General features: G+C 34.3%; 1 protein-coding gene across 14 annotated transcripts in view; it reads right to left on the reverse strand.

Annotated features, from left to right (window-relative positions):
- Positions 1 to 16,732, reverse strand: part of C1H8orf34 (chromosome 1 C8orf34 homolog) — a 222,892-nt gene that overhangs the window by 93,422 nt on the left and 112,738 nt on the right. For all 14 annotated transcript variants that reach the window (XR_015285841.1, XR_015285846.1, XR_015285843.1 and 11 more), the window contains 2 exons: positions 11,810 to 11,883; positions 1,935 to 2,055 (listed from right to left, as the gene is read on the reverse strand). Coding sequence is in view for 7 of the 14 variants with exons in the window: in XM_086885697.1 (XP_086741823.1) it covers positions 1,935 to 2,055; positions 11,810 to 11,883 (195 nt within the window). In the remaining 7 variants the exon portion in view is untranslated. The remainder of the gene's footprint in view (positions 1 to 1,934; positions 2,056 to 11,809; positions 11,884 to 16,732) is intronic.

Consider the following 16,732-nt stretch of genomic DNA (forward strand, 5'->3'; position numbering starts at 1 on the left):
AATAACTGAAACAAGAGACTTGCTGATATCACAGACACTTGAACTTTTGCAAATGTATAAGACAAATGAGGCTGAGCAAAACCACAGCATTATTATCTGAGGTACTCTGAACTGATTATTCACAGAAATTACATTATTCTTGTCTTTAAGGGGAGTAATTGTCTCAAGCATCACTGGTGTTATAATAGCACATGAATTATTAGGAATACAATAGTCCAATGTCTAATAATTGGGCTGTTTTCATGTGAAGCTCTCAGAAAAAAATTACTGAATGTTAGAATGGCTGAACCTCATGTTACAGATTTACTGAAATAACAGGCCCAAAGTCAAATGACAGGAGCAGCACAGATGTGAGAGAGAAAATCTTGTGGGTAGCACAACTGCAGAAGGAATCTCAGAGATTAAGTGAATGTAGCTAGTTAGTTTACAGTCAATTGAGTATTTAAAATTCCATATTCTATTGAATATTGTAGTTATTACTGTCAGCTTTGCCAAAGGACTGCATTTTTTATAGCATAATGCACGAAAGAACAGCTTGTATGACCATAGAAGTGAGAAGGACATAAATCAAAGTAGGGAGATCTTCACCAGACACCTCCTGAGTGACAAAATAAGGGAAAACAAGTGGTACCTCAGTACCACTATCAGGGCCCTTGGGGTACACAGGTCCCTGCTATGCTACAGAAACCACATACTGGTTTACTGCTCTCCTGATTCCCACTAGATGTTCCTGGGAGTTTCAGTTTAGAGAGAGGGCTCATGGATTTTTCAGTCTAATTTGGCAGTGGCTGCAGCTCTAATAGCTGTAAGCGTTATGAACCTATCAAAAAAAAAATAAAATAAAACTACAGCATCTATATTGTCAGACACAAAACCCACCTAAAGACTTCATTTCCATGTATCATAATTTTAGTTCTTGCTCCACTATGAGCAAAATCTATTCCTAAAAAGCTTCCCTCGCTGTGCTCATAGCTTTGTCATCTGCCTTGACCTCAGCTGCAACACCCCCTTTCTAAAGAGGATACAGCATTTCACACCATTGTTATTGGCAAGATAAATCTCCACAGTATTTCAAAAAAAATCACATGAAAAGTGTTCTCTGTCTCACTCTCAGATTAACTTAGAAGAATGATCAGATAAATTTCATTTCTACTTTCATTTTACATATACAGTCTTTACATTCCAGTGAAGCATTACTTTTCATAGAATTAGCCCATGAAGCTTTCACCACATGACAAATAGCATGCATAACATAGGACTACCACACTATAGGTCTATGTCAGACCTTTTAATGAAAGCTGAAGATAGAAAACATTGATTTCTAAGAAGAATAAATTGCAAGCTAAATTTTAGAATATTCCTCATTAATTTTTATAAAGCTCTGAAACATCTTTTTACCAAAACCCCGTGCCTTTTTTTTTTTGTTTAACTTTTCACAAATGGTTACCCCATCAAAGATGTTGCAGATGTTCCAAATTAACCGGTTTCACTCAACCAGAATTCTCATGAACAAGGTTTTTCCTGCAAAGAAATCTATTCTCTAGTTAAAGATCCACTACACCCTGCTTTTAAAGACTATTTAACGGTAAATCAGTACCTCCTTATTGCATAAGTCTGGGTAAAACATGAAAACAAAACAAAAGGAGCATTATTATGCTTTAAGACCACAATTTAACATGGTTAAATTATGTTAAACCATATTTAACATGGTTTAATTACTGTTTAAATAGTGTACTTACTGTAATTACAGTGAAGTTCATTACACCTACAAATAAAACACTAATTGTGTTTTCTTCAATGAAAAAAAGAATAAAGTTTTCATCTGTTTTAATCAGCATGTGAGTTAGATAACTTTTTCCTTCGTCTGAAATATTAGCAGAGCAAACTGGGTGAGTACTTCTAGGCATTTTATGGTTCCTTGATCCCATACATACCAGCTAGGTGTTTTTCCATGGTCTGAAGTTCTTTTGCTGCTAAGGAGTCCTTTAGGAGTTTCTGCCTTGGGGAACCTCCAGGTCTGACAGTCACGGCATCCAAGGTCCAAACCGTCTGAGACTTACACAGATAGAAAGAAAATGGATTACTTTTAATTCAGTTTCATATTTATATATGAAGCAATAAAAAGTGGTGTCCCCATCTAGGATCAGGAATCTGGTGCTTATTATGTAGAATATATAAAATTTTATGCAAAATACTGCAAAATATCATTTTTTAACATACATAAAATAAATAGTAGGAATTAGTTAAAAGAAGCAGTTCTAAAATAACTGAAATATACACCTTCACATAAGTTCTTGCTCTATGCTGAGACATCATAACAGGACAAATTCCTTAATGATTTACATTCTCTGCAGTTCCAATTACTTAGTAAGCATTACACTTACTTTAAATTACCATAACATTTGGCTCAGCATCGCTGCAAAGCTGCACTTCTGGGAATATCATAGAATTTTCTAATCAAAATTTCCAGTACTGTTTTGTCACTGCAAGAAGTATTCCTTTCAGAAATGGCAACTAAATCATCAGGGCAACATAACAGTTTTAAAGGGTTTTCAGTGAGTCTCACTCTCTTCTTTATTGAACACCGTGGTACTCATAATTATTTCCTTTTTCTGGAACCCGCTCAATATAGTTACAGGAAATTTTTGTAAAATATACTATGAGGTAAACTTGATAGATGTTTTTGTGAAACGCACAGTAAAACATCTGACCAATTGTGTGAGACTTGCTCATAAATAAACCAAATTAAAACAACAAAGAAAAAAATAATTCTTGACAGCCTATCTGAAATACATTTTACATTATTAACTCATCAAAACAATTCATCTGTAGTCTAGGAAGTTTTGTTGGTTTCTTATGCAATGGTCATTGTCATTCAACTCTTACTGATTTTAAAATCTTTCTTCAAATTCCAGACAAATTTAGAGAGGCCAGTGTTTCAAAGACATTAAGCTGAAGCAATTTCAGGGAGAAGAATGATTGATCAGAGGAGGGAGAGCCAAACTGGTGGCCCCATTCACAGAGGGCTCACGGGACTCCACAGTCCGTCAGGCTGGAGCTGCATCGCAGCTGACATCGGGCTGCTGCGGATCATTGGTTGATGGCCCTTCCCTGCCCAGACTCTCATCCCACATAGAAAGGTGCATCACAGCTCAAAGGATGAACACAAAAATATAGGTCTGATATCATCTCTATTCACAAAAAAAAAATAAATTGCTTTAAAAAGGTTAGCTGCCCTCCCTTTTAGAAAAGTAGGCAAAATTCTGCAGAAGTAAAATGTTATATGGGATCTATTTTACATCATTCCTAATCTCTTCCAAATAAACACTGCTTTGAATGCAAGTGATCATTGTGAACCATGCATCTTTAAAATTTGTTAACACAGAATTATATTTTTAGAGCAACAGCTATACTTTAATGCTATTTGTGCCTATGCAAAAAAGCCCAGTCATGTTTACCATCATATAAAATAGTTTGAAGCTGCAGATAACTCTGTCCTTATTAATACATAGTTTTTAGAACAGTAAAATTTTTTTATTTGCCAAATGTTTTTTATGCTGATTCTTCCGTGATTAAAATTACCTGCATTTAATCCCAAGCAAATACAGAAGAATAGCTGAATAAACCAGTACATTACTCAGAAGTGAACTCACCTTCAAGTATTTTTATTTCAGACATACCACTAGATCTGATTCACCTGTTCCCCCAAGAGGTTTTGAGCATTTTTCACTTGAGTACTCACTGTGAATTCTCCATCCAAATAACTGGGATTGTTGAGCTCACTAAAGCATATTAATCTCTATTAAATTATATTCCTAAATTCTTATTTCAAATGGATATTAATTATCCAATATCTATCTCTAAATGAAAGAATATATTATTCTGTGATCAGTACCTCTGAAATAAATGAAACTAAATAAGAGAAGGGAGAAGAGGTATATAAGAGAACTCAGATTTTTCATTTTTCAACCTATTTTTAGATATTCTCTGTCCCCAGATTTTTATGGTGGAAAAAGGATATTTTTATTTGCATTTCATAGGGTATATTTTTTAATATCTGGAAAAAAGCATAAGGAAAAAACCTCAGGGTTATAAGGATTAATCCTTTTTTGAATATACAATTTCATTCATAAATACAACTGTGATGAAATATGGAATAAATATTAGTCAGTGGTCTGTGGCAATACTTGACAACCAAATGAATATTAGAATATTCTTACATTGGACTACTCAAGTTTATTATAGCTAATTATCAGCTTTCAGTATCTTCCTGACCTCCTTAAAACATATTTCCAAAATTTAGCCTGATGAGATTTCACTTTCCATGTCCTGGAAATGCTTCTGGAAATGAAATGGAGTTATCATTCTTTTCTAGAAACCTCTGCTGATGTTTTTGTACATTTTGCCTTTACTGTACTTCTTCCCTTTATGCACAGTGGCTGCGTAAGGCTCATACAAAACAAAGATGACTGAATAAAGGAAGCTCTCTATGGTTACATATTCAAACTCCCCTTCAGATACATAGTTCCAACACCCTGTGAAACAGATAACTTTGGATGAATTTTCCCCCAAATTTTATAATTCTTCCTGTGCATTTTCTATTTTATGTAATATCATATGCTTATGACATTTTATCAGGTAATTGCTACACAAAAGATCAGAACATTATTGCTATAGTATCTATGGAAGATATTTAATATTAGCAATTTTATTTCATAACGAATTATGTGCTTTTAATAATAGTATCTTCCAATTAAATGCTTATTTGATAGAGAATCAAAATGACTGGGGGGAAAAAAGGGCATAAGAATTCATTAAAACTGTACTGTAACCATTTTTTGTTCTTTCTCCGAAGCTAAATATTCCATGACTATAATCAACAACATTTTTTGAGACAGGCCTAGGTAATTTTTTAATATATTTCTAAATAATACTGAGCATTAAAAAATGTTAATTTTTTTAACATTTTGGGACTATGAGTTCACCTAGGTGCATAATGCATAAACACAGACATAGGTCCTCAGTGTCTCCAGCAAACAATTTGTGCAACAATCTTATTCCTAAAATATAAACACAAGCTGAAAGTAGGGGATGTTATCAAGAAGGCTTTGGAAGCACGTCAATTCAAATGCAAGGATAAATGAATTTGTACAGTTCTAGCAGAATTCCCTGATGCCTCTTCTCTCCACTGGATACATAGCAGCAGTTTAGATATGTCACTTAAGAAAGAGATTCAGGCTTGCAAACCATTTATTTAAACATTCTTACTGCACTTCACCAAAACTTACCCTTTGTCATCCAGCCAGGAACTTCAGAGATGAAACACTAATGTCAATTATCTTAGACTTCAATGATAATCACAGCAGACTGAATGTAGTTGAAAAATACAGCATGTATATATGAAGTATGTGCATAGAATCCTTCCAATTATTTCAGCATCTTCCAAAGTACCACTGCCCTCATTCATTGCACTTTATAAATATTAGCACAAAATTTATAAATAGCCTATTTGCATTAACAAGATTAATGAGATCTAAGTAAGAGGATGTTACTGAAAGACATTCTTGTCTTTCTAAATTGTAGAAACAACTCTGTGTCCTGTTCATCATCTTCAAATTTTGAGGGTGAGGCAGTGAGCTCTAATAAACATATTTGGGATACATTTGTCAACCTCAAAGGTCAGCTGTGTGTCCATTACTTAAGTCACTTTTTTTATATATCATCATAATTTCTTCATATATAATACATTAATTATTGCTTTTTTTTCTCCTTTATATCTCTTAGCAAAATTATTGCTAAAATAAAAAATTACATACAATAAGGGCAGAGATAATCCCTCTCATCACTGATTCCCCAAACTTCTGGAAAATACCATAATTTACTGGGATTGCCACAATGGAATGGAAATAAAATTAAGGAGGTCATGAATAAGAGTAAGAAACTTTTTTCAAGGTCACTCTCTGTGCTTCAATCTGCAGCACAATGCTACACAGCATGAATCAGTACAGTTCTGTCCCTAAAAAAAACACGAGTGCAGATGTGAGTATCTTGATCTCACCGTCGAGCTGAATTGACCTGGGCTATGTAATACCCAGTGACACCTGGTGAGTTCTACAAAGGTACAGCTTTTCAGAACACCTAAAATTAAGAGTTAGGGCACCAACTTATTTACAACATCACCTGGAAATCAAGTATTTGTTCAAAAATTAATTACTCTTCCTTACTGACCATAAAAAGTCTTCATAAACTATTCAGCACGTATTTCTATGCTATTTTGGCCCATCCCAGAGTAAAATCCAGGTATTCCAGTGCATGCCCACATGGAAAACTGCCCAAACTGAATTACAAAAATGAAATGAGAAAAAGGTGAAACCAAATTAGTTAGCTCCTGGCAAGCTGTAAGTATATGAAAAGTGGTTTTTTTGTACTTTTGATTCTACATGGTTTTGCTAATCAAGTGAAAATTTTATCGGTAGCTTCAGGAGATAAAAGTGTAAGAAACACACCTGGGCATAGCTTTCTATGATATAGCTTTTCTTTGCTGAATAACTTAAATATCTTAAATAGACACATTTGACAGAGATACCTCTAAATAAAGTAAAAAACAAAAAAACCACAAAACCAAACCAAATAAAACCTCTTTATTGAACTCTGTTTACAAGTGTCCCTTCCACTCTGGCCAAGCAGGTGGTGAGTACAGATGTTCTGCATGCAGTGGATTTTTTTTTTGTGCAGTATTTTGTTCAAGGATTCTTCACTCAGCATGTACTTTCTGTAAAGAGGTCACTTAATATTTAATCTTTCAGCTTCCATAATCTGTTCAAGGACATAAGGTGAGAAAACCATCTGATACTGTAAAAATACAAGGCTTCTCAGAGCTCTGTTACAATATCAGCTGCCACCTCTAATCCCCCCTTCCACATTAGGGCCTGTTCTACTTGAAATGCCGTGTAATTGAAATTACAAGCTTTTGGCTTCCCCTGGTAGGCAGCCAGCCGTCACATTTTACACTCAACCTTACACTGAAAAAATGGTAGTCTGAGTTAACTCACACATAGTTTTTCTGTTTACAGGAAAGAGGGAAGCAGGAAATATGTGGACACCTGGGAATCACATTTGTTTCAGTTTTTGAAATGCAAGCTGAATAATTTTTTTCTAAACTTCAGTTCTGTATTATTTACTGTTATTTGGACTAATCTTTCTGAATTTTTCATGCCCAAGAACACAAAATTTTAGACAGGTAAAAACAAGGAATTAATTGGTTTCCTTTTGTCATAAATATTTTTCTAAAGTTAAGAATAGTTTTTTCAATTATGGTTTAGAGGACTAAATATTTGCAAATAAGAATATTTTCACCCAAGTAGATTTTTTTTTTTTTTAGATATATATACAAAAATCTATGTCTAGGTTGTAGATTTTGTTTGACATAAGGGAGGTCTCAACCAAGTAGGTTCAGGGTTTGCAATTCAAATTACTTTCTTAACTACTCCCAGGAAATATCACTTATTTCCCAAGAACCTTGATATTATACTTTTCTAACCATCCTGTATTGTTAACTAACCTAACAGTGGTTAAACTTATACATTTGTGTAGGGTGTTTTTTACTACCTGTGGAAGAGCTGAAGTAATCTATTATTAACTGTTATTATTTTTATAGAATATTTAGATTTTGAAGTTAAAATTAGAAATTTCATCTTTAAGTGCCTGAATTTTTACATAATTACAAAATCTAGCTTGGATCTGAAAACTTTTGTATCAGAACACACCAGTTTGAATATAAATATGTTCATAAATATCTAATTTGAACATAAATATTATCTAAATATGACCTTTATAATTCTTAATATTGCAAAGGTGAACTGCTGTCATTTCTGATGTGGCAGTGTGATCTTAAAATAACTATTTGAATGACTAACTGCTAAATGCTAAACAGTGAGCCCAACCCAGTAAATTTACAGATTTAGTTAAATGCAGAAGTTTGGATGATTTTTGTTGATTATACTCAAACAAGTAATTAAGCTACTTCATATTATTATGCTAGGGGGAAAATGGGAAAAGCTATGAAAATTTCTAACAAATAGAACTGAAATCATCTAATATTGCATTATTATATTCAATATATATTGACAGCAAGAATAAAAGCTTAGTCTTTCCTTGTGCATGACGCTTCAAGTAATTTTACAAACTGAATTAAAGAATTTATGCATTTATCACAGAAAATCCATGTCTGTATTTCTTCTATGAAAGCAAATGAAATGTTCCAAAGCAGTAGAAAATACAGGAATAAATTTATTTAAAACAAAACACTTCTATAAATCACTTTATTACAGTATTTTTCCCACAGTAATAAAGAACAAAAACCCAAGGCACTTTCATGCAGAAACACTTTTTGCAGTTGGACAACATTTTTCTTCCAGTTTCTGCTGCACTCGGATTGATTTGCTTTACATGGATAATTTACAAAGAAAAAAATTACCTTTTTATGTGCATGTAGAGGGCAAGATTCACATAAAATACCCCAAAAATTAAGCATAAGTCCTGTTAGATCCAGGTAGTGAAAGAAACAAGTCAGAGAGAAGGCAAAGGCTACTCAATGTGATCTTCTCAGTGCATGTGCCCTGTTTCTACCTGTTAGTCACTGAAAAGTTAGCAGCTTCCTCTGACACCCTGATTTTCCATTCTGCTAGAATTCCAGGCCACTTAAATTTCTCCTAGTACCACTTCTGTATTTTCTTAGTCTTATTTTACTTTATGTTTCTGGAAATGTTCTAAACATTTGGGTAGAAAACTTTGTGTTTCCCACAGTGAAAAAATCTCAATAAAAAGATTTTGCATTTTGCCTGGCACTTTTTATTATACAAAATATTTGCCAGGCAGTAAACTAGCATCTCTAAGGATGCTTTGAATGCTTCCTTCCACTTTGAATTCTTATAAAACAGTTGGGGAAAGTGCTGATTCCTGTAAATACCTCAAACAGCTTTTTGCCACCTCTACTCACTTATTTGTCCAGAATGCCTTGTTTGAGGTTGTGCAGCAATGAAAATCTAAGCTCTCAATTTTTCAAACATTAGCTCTTTTTATGAAAAATACAGCATAGCAAAATATTCTATTTTTAAAAATATAAAGAAAAAGGTCTGACTACAAAAAAAAAGGTTTTTTAGAAATAGTAAGCATATACAAAGCTGCAAGAAAATAATAATATAACCATAGTGCAAATTACATGAACCATGTTATAGATATAGATGTTGCCTATCTCTTTGGAGTACTCGTACCCAGATTGTTTTAGTATCCACATTAAAGATCTTACATGTGGATTCATACAAGGGACATGAAAAAACAAACCCAAATGGTTTTTTTTCTGAAAATCCTTACGCATAATTCTTGCTGTTTTGTCCTACAATTTTTCTCAAAACACTTATCCTCTGAAGGCCGAGACATCTTTGAGGAAAATTTGTCAAATACACATTAACAAAGAAAAATTTATATAATCATCCATTTAACTAGCAACAAACAAAAATTACCCTATTGGAATGCAGTACCAATATTAACCATTGCACAGCTTGAACCATGGCAGGAATTTTTACATGTAATATGCACACTTGAGTGAATACCATGAATCAATTTGTCAAATTTATGAGAAATGTCTGATCAACATCTTATTCTATTTTTTCCTCATCTTGTATCTCATGAAATATCTAAAAATCATTAAAGTCATGAGAATACAACTTGGTATCAATTCTGAAGTAATTTTACAGGAATCTTTCTAACTGTTTTGAAGGATTGTGGAAATACATGATAAATGCAAGATTGCATTTATCTACACAGCCTTCTATGAGGCATCTCAGTTTTATCACTATATTTTGTATGTCAAGGTTGTCAAAGAATAAATCTCACTGAAAAGTATTTGGGGAGCCTGGAACAGATCTCTCCTTCAGAGCCCTGAAAGGCAATGAGAACAGTTGGATCATTTGTTTCTTTTTGAGGAGATACAATTACAGACAATGTGTTGGACAGTTGAATTTCTTTTTGAATATTGAGCCTTTATAAAGAGACAAAAGTACACAATCATCTAGCTACACACTGTAAGCAAGAACATTAAGACACAATACATAAGAAAACAACCCCACAGCATATGAACTAACAGCAACTGGCTCCTTAGAAGGTTAGGCAAAGTACCTTTTCAAGAGCTCAGGGATGTGGAAAGATCTGCTTTTGCCCTGAGGAAAGGATGGATAGGCAGAGCAAGAGCCACAACCACTCTTGTCTTCTCTTTGCAGCACTATAATTACTGCATCAGCCAGTGTGGCTTTCAGGGATTCAGCCCAGGTAATCTTACTGCCTCTGGCAGTTCCATCCTCCAGGCAACCTTAAATAAGCCTGGAACTACCAGAGCATGAAATGAACACAGGTACATGTTGTTTGTTTCATCCTAAGCCTGCACAGACAGAGCATATGCATAAAACTGTTCAGCTGAAGGCTGTACCTTTCTGTAACAAGATTTTGTAATAAGCATAATGAACTTCTGTTTTCTTTGTATTTTTTTCTTTGTAATTCAATTCATTTGTTTCTCTCACCCTATGTTACACATCTGCAGAATTACTAAATCAAACTTTGTAGCTATGAGTCCAAATCAAAAAGAAAATGTGAGTTCAGAAACTGCTGCAAAATTTATTTTACCCCTGTGTTTGCTGGTGGGAAGCAGAAAGGAGGTTTGAAAAAGAAGCTCCAAGTAATGCTAGCTTTACTCTTTTCACCCAATATCAGCAAATGCTCTGTGAGGTTCTTCCACTCCAAGAAGTTCTCAAAGAGCTTTAGGAATTGATCTGGAACTCCATACCTCTCAACTGCTTTGATAAATAATCTGGTTGTAAATAGTTTATGTTCAATACTATCCATCTTTATTCACAATGCTTAATCAGCTGACTGAAAGACTGCAAAACCAATCTGCATTGCCATTTTTCTCCTTTCTTTATATTGCCTAACAAATACTGAGCCCTTCTTTCACTTCCTATACCAACACTAAAGTGTGCTATAAACCAGTATCCCTGAACAGGAACTAATGTGTCCTCTTATACTTTCTAAAATTTTGCAAAAATTAACACTTTTGTCAATTTATTTGCCTTAGGGAAAAAACAAAGCAATCCCTTCTTTACTCTATATTCAAATTCCTAGTGCAACACCAGTAGAACCAAAATCATGATTACATAATTCTTTAAAATTATTTTACTGGCAGTTACGTTTTCCACAAACTGCATAACTGCAAAGATTTTCTTAAATTTCAAAATAAAACAACTGATGGAGGTATTTCCAAGCATAGTATTGCATTCTTTTAAAATTTACATATAAACTAGCCATACATTTTAACTAAACTGCTCTTATTGGTTTTCAAGCAAATAGTAACAGAAATCTAAATTACAGTTGAGATATTACAATTTCATATTTCAGAATGAAATTTACACTTTGAATTATTTTGTTCTCTTCAATTTATAAAATTGAGTATTACCTGGTAATATTTGACTAGCATTTAAAAACATATAGCATATATATAAAATTACTGTGCTTTCAATGGGCAAGCCAAACAATATGTGGTTTTGTAGATTATAATAATGTAATAATTTCAAAATACCACCTTTCCTAGAAAGAAAAAATTAAAACAGAGAACTGAAAATTCAGAAGGGTTACGTAAATTTAGTTTTCCTCTCTCTAGCATGATAGTGCTGGAAAACACAACTTTTATCTCTGTGCAAAATCTATTTTTATGAAACTAATTTTAAAAATTACAGTATTGCCCATAAGGAAAGGTACTTACAGATGCTGCCACTTGAGAAGCACTCTGAAACTCATTAATATCTTCTGTGAGTGTTTCAACCCCAGGTACTTGAGCTGTTCCAAAGAGGTACAGGAGAAATGTAAATCACTAATCAAGTAAGCATTAGTCACCTTGAAAATTTAATGCCTAAAAATTTACTGCTGGGAAGGTAAATGTGGTTTCTGTAAATGTACTAATTTTCAGTTACATTTCAATGGATTATAATTTATGTCTGATTTTAATTTACAACCTTAATGCAACATGGAACAGTGCCTCTAACATAACTAGAGTGATAAGCGAGCTTCCTGCAGCTGCCAAGGTATTTTCTACGATCTTCATTACCTTTACTATTTAAACTAAATACTGTTTACCCTTTACAAAAGTGAGTAGTGGATCTCCAGCTTTAATAAGATGAATAAAACTAAATTAAATTAATTCATTTAAATTCCTGAAGTAAAAAGATTTTGTCAATTTAGACAACATTTCAAAGCCTTGCAAGTATAATTTTTGCCCATAATGCCACATCTGTAAAATGTCAGAATTTTGTGAGGAGTCTAAAATGTCTCTGTGATGCATGTGTAATGACTTAAAACAGATTTTATGCACCCATGTCAGAGAAATAAATTTCCAAGTAACATTCTATGCAGCTTCACTCTTTGCCCAACACTCTGCTAAAGCACTCAGATGCTGCATCAGCAGCCTAGTAAAACATGACGTCCTGATCTTCCCTACGTTTTGCTGTTATTCAGACATTTAGCAGTGAGGTCCTTATGTTTCCAGAACCAAATTTGTTAAACATCTCAGACTATACTTACTGTGAAAGCAGAACTTACTGTGAAACATGGCAACTGTGGTTACCAATTCATTGCAAACAGAAATTGATGTGGAGGGTGAAGAGGTGATGCTAATGCAAAGCTGTGGTAAGGAAATGGTTTGGGAATTGGGAGATGATGCCACACTTTTGCCATTGCCTTATCTAGTTCTCAGTCCAAATTCCCACATACTTGCATCCTTAATTTTTTACTCTGGTCATGCAATTCCACCAGAACAACAGTGTATGTGTTTCAAATGCTCATGTTTTTATTGAAAGTCCCCGATTCCAAACTTTTCCTCTACATCCTAATGTCTCTTTTGAACTTTTTACTATAATGACACTTAAAAGGAAAAAAAACCCCAACCAAACAAAAATAAACAAACAAATCAGAACCAAAATGCCCAACTATGCAAACTATACTTTTCAGCTAACTAACTGCAAATAATAAAAACCAGTGACTCCTGTTTGACAGGGAATAAAGTACTGATGTGAACTTTGCTGTAGCAAAATTTATTTAGCAAAGTATTATATATCAATATAATCTGTAGAGCTGTAGATGTCATAGCACAATAAAATAGGAAATACCACATTTACACAGTGGCATAATACCACAGAACCTATCATTTTTGATCCAGTATTATTCCAGGCAGAGTCACAAAAGAAACAATCTGCTCACACCTTAGGAATATGTGGAATTACACAATACACTGCAAAGAACCTCACATAATAAACAGATTTTCTCAGATAATTTGAGGAGTGGTTTAAAAGCGTTATACTTTTCATTTCTCCTATATTATGAGATTACTCTCTAATAAGGTACTGCATTTTAAACTTACTTCTACAAGAATGCATAGACTGCAAAAGCTTTATTTGCAATAATGTCTTCTTTTCCTGCCTTGTATCATGGCTTCACTCAAAGGGTAAGGTACATTTCAGCAGAAGAGAATGAATGAATGAAACAAGGTTGTATGGTACTTATAGGAAACTGGGAGTAAATGAACAATTATCCTTTAGCGATACTATTTCTACATATCTTAAACCCCCCCAAAAAATGCAGAAGTATATTGCTTCTATAATCCCTCCAACCTGAAAAGCAAAGTGGGGGCTGATGGATGTAGATTTTTCTGGATCAGCTCTGTTGTAGTGTGTTTAGAAGCCTCAGCCATTCTCCCCATCTACCGCTACAGAACAAGAGCAAAGCTCAGTGAAGAACTGACCAAAGAGACTAACCAGACAAGCTTGGCATCTACAGGGGAAGTTTGCTGTGCAGTCATCTATGCTGCTGCATCTAATCAAAATCAGGAACCTATTAAATTCTTCCCTTAGTTCTTTACGGTGAAGCAGTCTAATGGAAAAGGGAAACATTTTTGAGAGGTATAGTTTAGGACAGTTAAAAGAAACTTCAGCTTTAAAGTGTCTTGTGTTCTTCAATCTTGAGACCTGATTCCTACCTCTCATTTTTACTACTTAAATCAAACACAAGTCTGTCCAATTCAGCAGGATTATACTAGAGGGAAATCAGTGTAGTGGTTAATTAGAACCAGATCCAGATTGCCAGTGGAGTCAGAATAGTGTCTGATGCTGCACGTGATCTCTACACATAAGCTACTGCATTAACTTTAGCAAGTGGAATTGCTTAAAATGAGGCTTATTTATAAGGTCTGTTAGATCAGATGTTCTGCCAATTACTTCTGAGTTTAGTTTATCTGAAATTCACAGGAGAGATGTTCCAGATCTAACAACAGAAACAGATCATTATCTAAAGAAAGCTACTCTCAACTTCGTTGTGCATCAGCACCTTGCTTGCTTATTCTTGAATGAATGATTTGCAACAGCACTTCCCAATGCAGAGCTTTCCCTCATTAAGGTCACTAGTACTGATAAACAACAGCAGAACATAAATTCAAATAAACCTGGTAAGTGAAGCCTGATAGTCACTATTTCATGATGTAATACATCTGTAAGAGGACATAACTAAGAATTCAGTGCAACAACGCCTAGGTTACTTAGGGTTTTTTAATAATAACTTTATACATTTTTTTAAACATCTTCTCATATATACTATTTATTGGAAATAAGTATCAAACGCAAAGAGAGCAAATATTATGCTGCTTTTATAGGAAAGATTGATAGAATGGGCAGTTGCCTGAGCTCTCTGTCTGTTTATAGTCTGTACCTACTTGTGTGATCCAGCTGTATTTTTTTTCCAAATCAAAGTGTAACACTAGCCAACACTTTAGGAAAAAAAGATCCTACCATATGTTTTGAAACACTGAACATTTCTGAGGGCACCTCTTGACAGAAATCTGGCATTGCCTGACTGTTGACCTCAGTCTTTTTGCCCAAGAGGCCTTGTTATTTTCTAGCAATAAGACTAACAGGTCCATGTATATTCATAGACATGAGATAGATGTTTATAGCAACATGAATGTTATTGCCCCATCGACCTATCTAAATTTTTCTTCCTGTATTTTATTGATTGTGGTGTTTTTAAAGAAAGCATCTTCCATCTTCTCTGCAGCCATATTGTCTGCAGAGCACTCACAAGCACATGAAGTGGCTGAAGGTAGAACACCTATAGCACTTTTGTGCTCCATACCTGGTGACCGTGAAGAATTCAGCTCCAATATTACACAGTATCCAGTACTTTCTGATAGTTTCACCTTCCTGGTGTCTCTGCCACTTAGCAAAACCTAGCTATCTAATTGAAACTGCAATTTCAGAAGATGCCATGGCAAAGTGGGCATATTTTCACTTCAAGAGCAAAGGTATACAGGAAGGAAAATGGAAGGATGAGATCTGTCCAAAAATTATTTTGTGAACTGTAGAACTTTTTCCCACATATCTTGCCTTACCCATCTATTTGCTTTTGCTGCAATAATCTCATGCATGCATATTCCCTTATCTATCTCAAGCAACCCACCACCACCTCCCTATCTGGGAATCACTCTCACAACAATATAATTTTGCCTTCTTTTCACTGGGCTTGATTGAAGTCACCAATCTGAGCATCTCTTGCTGACAATCTTCATGAAAATTGTAAAGGACATCATGTTTTGAGATTCTGAGTGTCCTATTGCCTTGCTCAATTAAGTGATCAATGGCAGATAAAAGGAAAAGCCAATCTCTTTACTGCATGAAACCACACATTCTCACAAAACCAGCTTGAAAAATTTATCTTTAAAGACATATAGGTTACTAATGGTTGGTTTAAAAATTAGGCAAGAGAAATGAGTGAAAGCTCAGGTTGCTATGATACCTAACAGCACATACAATAGCATTAGACTAGGTAGCTAGATAGTAGGATTAAATTAAAAAAGGAGTAGAATTAAAAAAAAATATATATTCTGGGATTTTTTTTTGGTGTTAATTGATCACTACAGCTAACTTGTCCATGGCTGCTGAAGACTACACAGCAAATCAAAACATACAATCTGTAAACTTGTCTGGTTCTGCCCAACAGTAAGGGAATGGACTGAAAGATTTATCTTTGCAGATTCTCTGTCAAAACTTCTATTTCTTTCTCTCTGCATTACAGTGGCAGCTAAGATAAAGCTAACCTTCACCAACTTTATCTTTCATAGGAAAGCTGGGCATTCTCTGGAAAGATATCCCTTATGAAGTGCCTTTTTCAACATTTCAGGTGTTACTCGGTTCAAAAACCTGAGAAGAAATTGAAATAAGTCTGTGTCCTGACTGCAGATTAACACAACATATGAACATGTTTGTATGAGAAGAAAAAGTGTTTTTCAGTGTTATTTTATAAACTCTTTATTTCTACTGTAAATCATTTGACTCATCTGGATGCATCTGTAGTAATAAATTAAATATTTCAAAGACCATTCTTTGGCATAAAAGCAGCAATGAACAGCCCACGTCTATGCTATTAAGCTGCTTTAAATGTCAGTGTGCTAACATAAAATCTGTCTACTAAGAACAAATTCTGGCCCAATGTACCTCTCAAAATATGCCTAGGAATTAGTCTGAAGTGCTAATTGGCCATGACAAAAAATATGTTAGTGGCTCTTTGAACAGATTTGAAGTGTAAATGATTGAGTTCAAATCAGGAACACTCTCTTGGAAGTGTTTCATCTTTTACAGACATAACC

The sequence above is a fragment of the Cyanistes caeruleus genome, chromosome 1, assembly GCF_971803275.1.
Source record: "Cyanistes caeruleus chromosome 1, bCyaCae1.hap1.1, whole genome shotgun sequence".
Taxonomy (NCBI): domain Eukaryota; kingdom Metazoa; phylum Chordata; class Aves; order Passeriformes; family Paridae; genus Cyanistes; species Cyanistes caeruleus.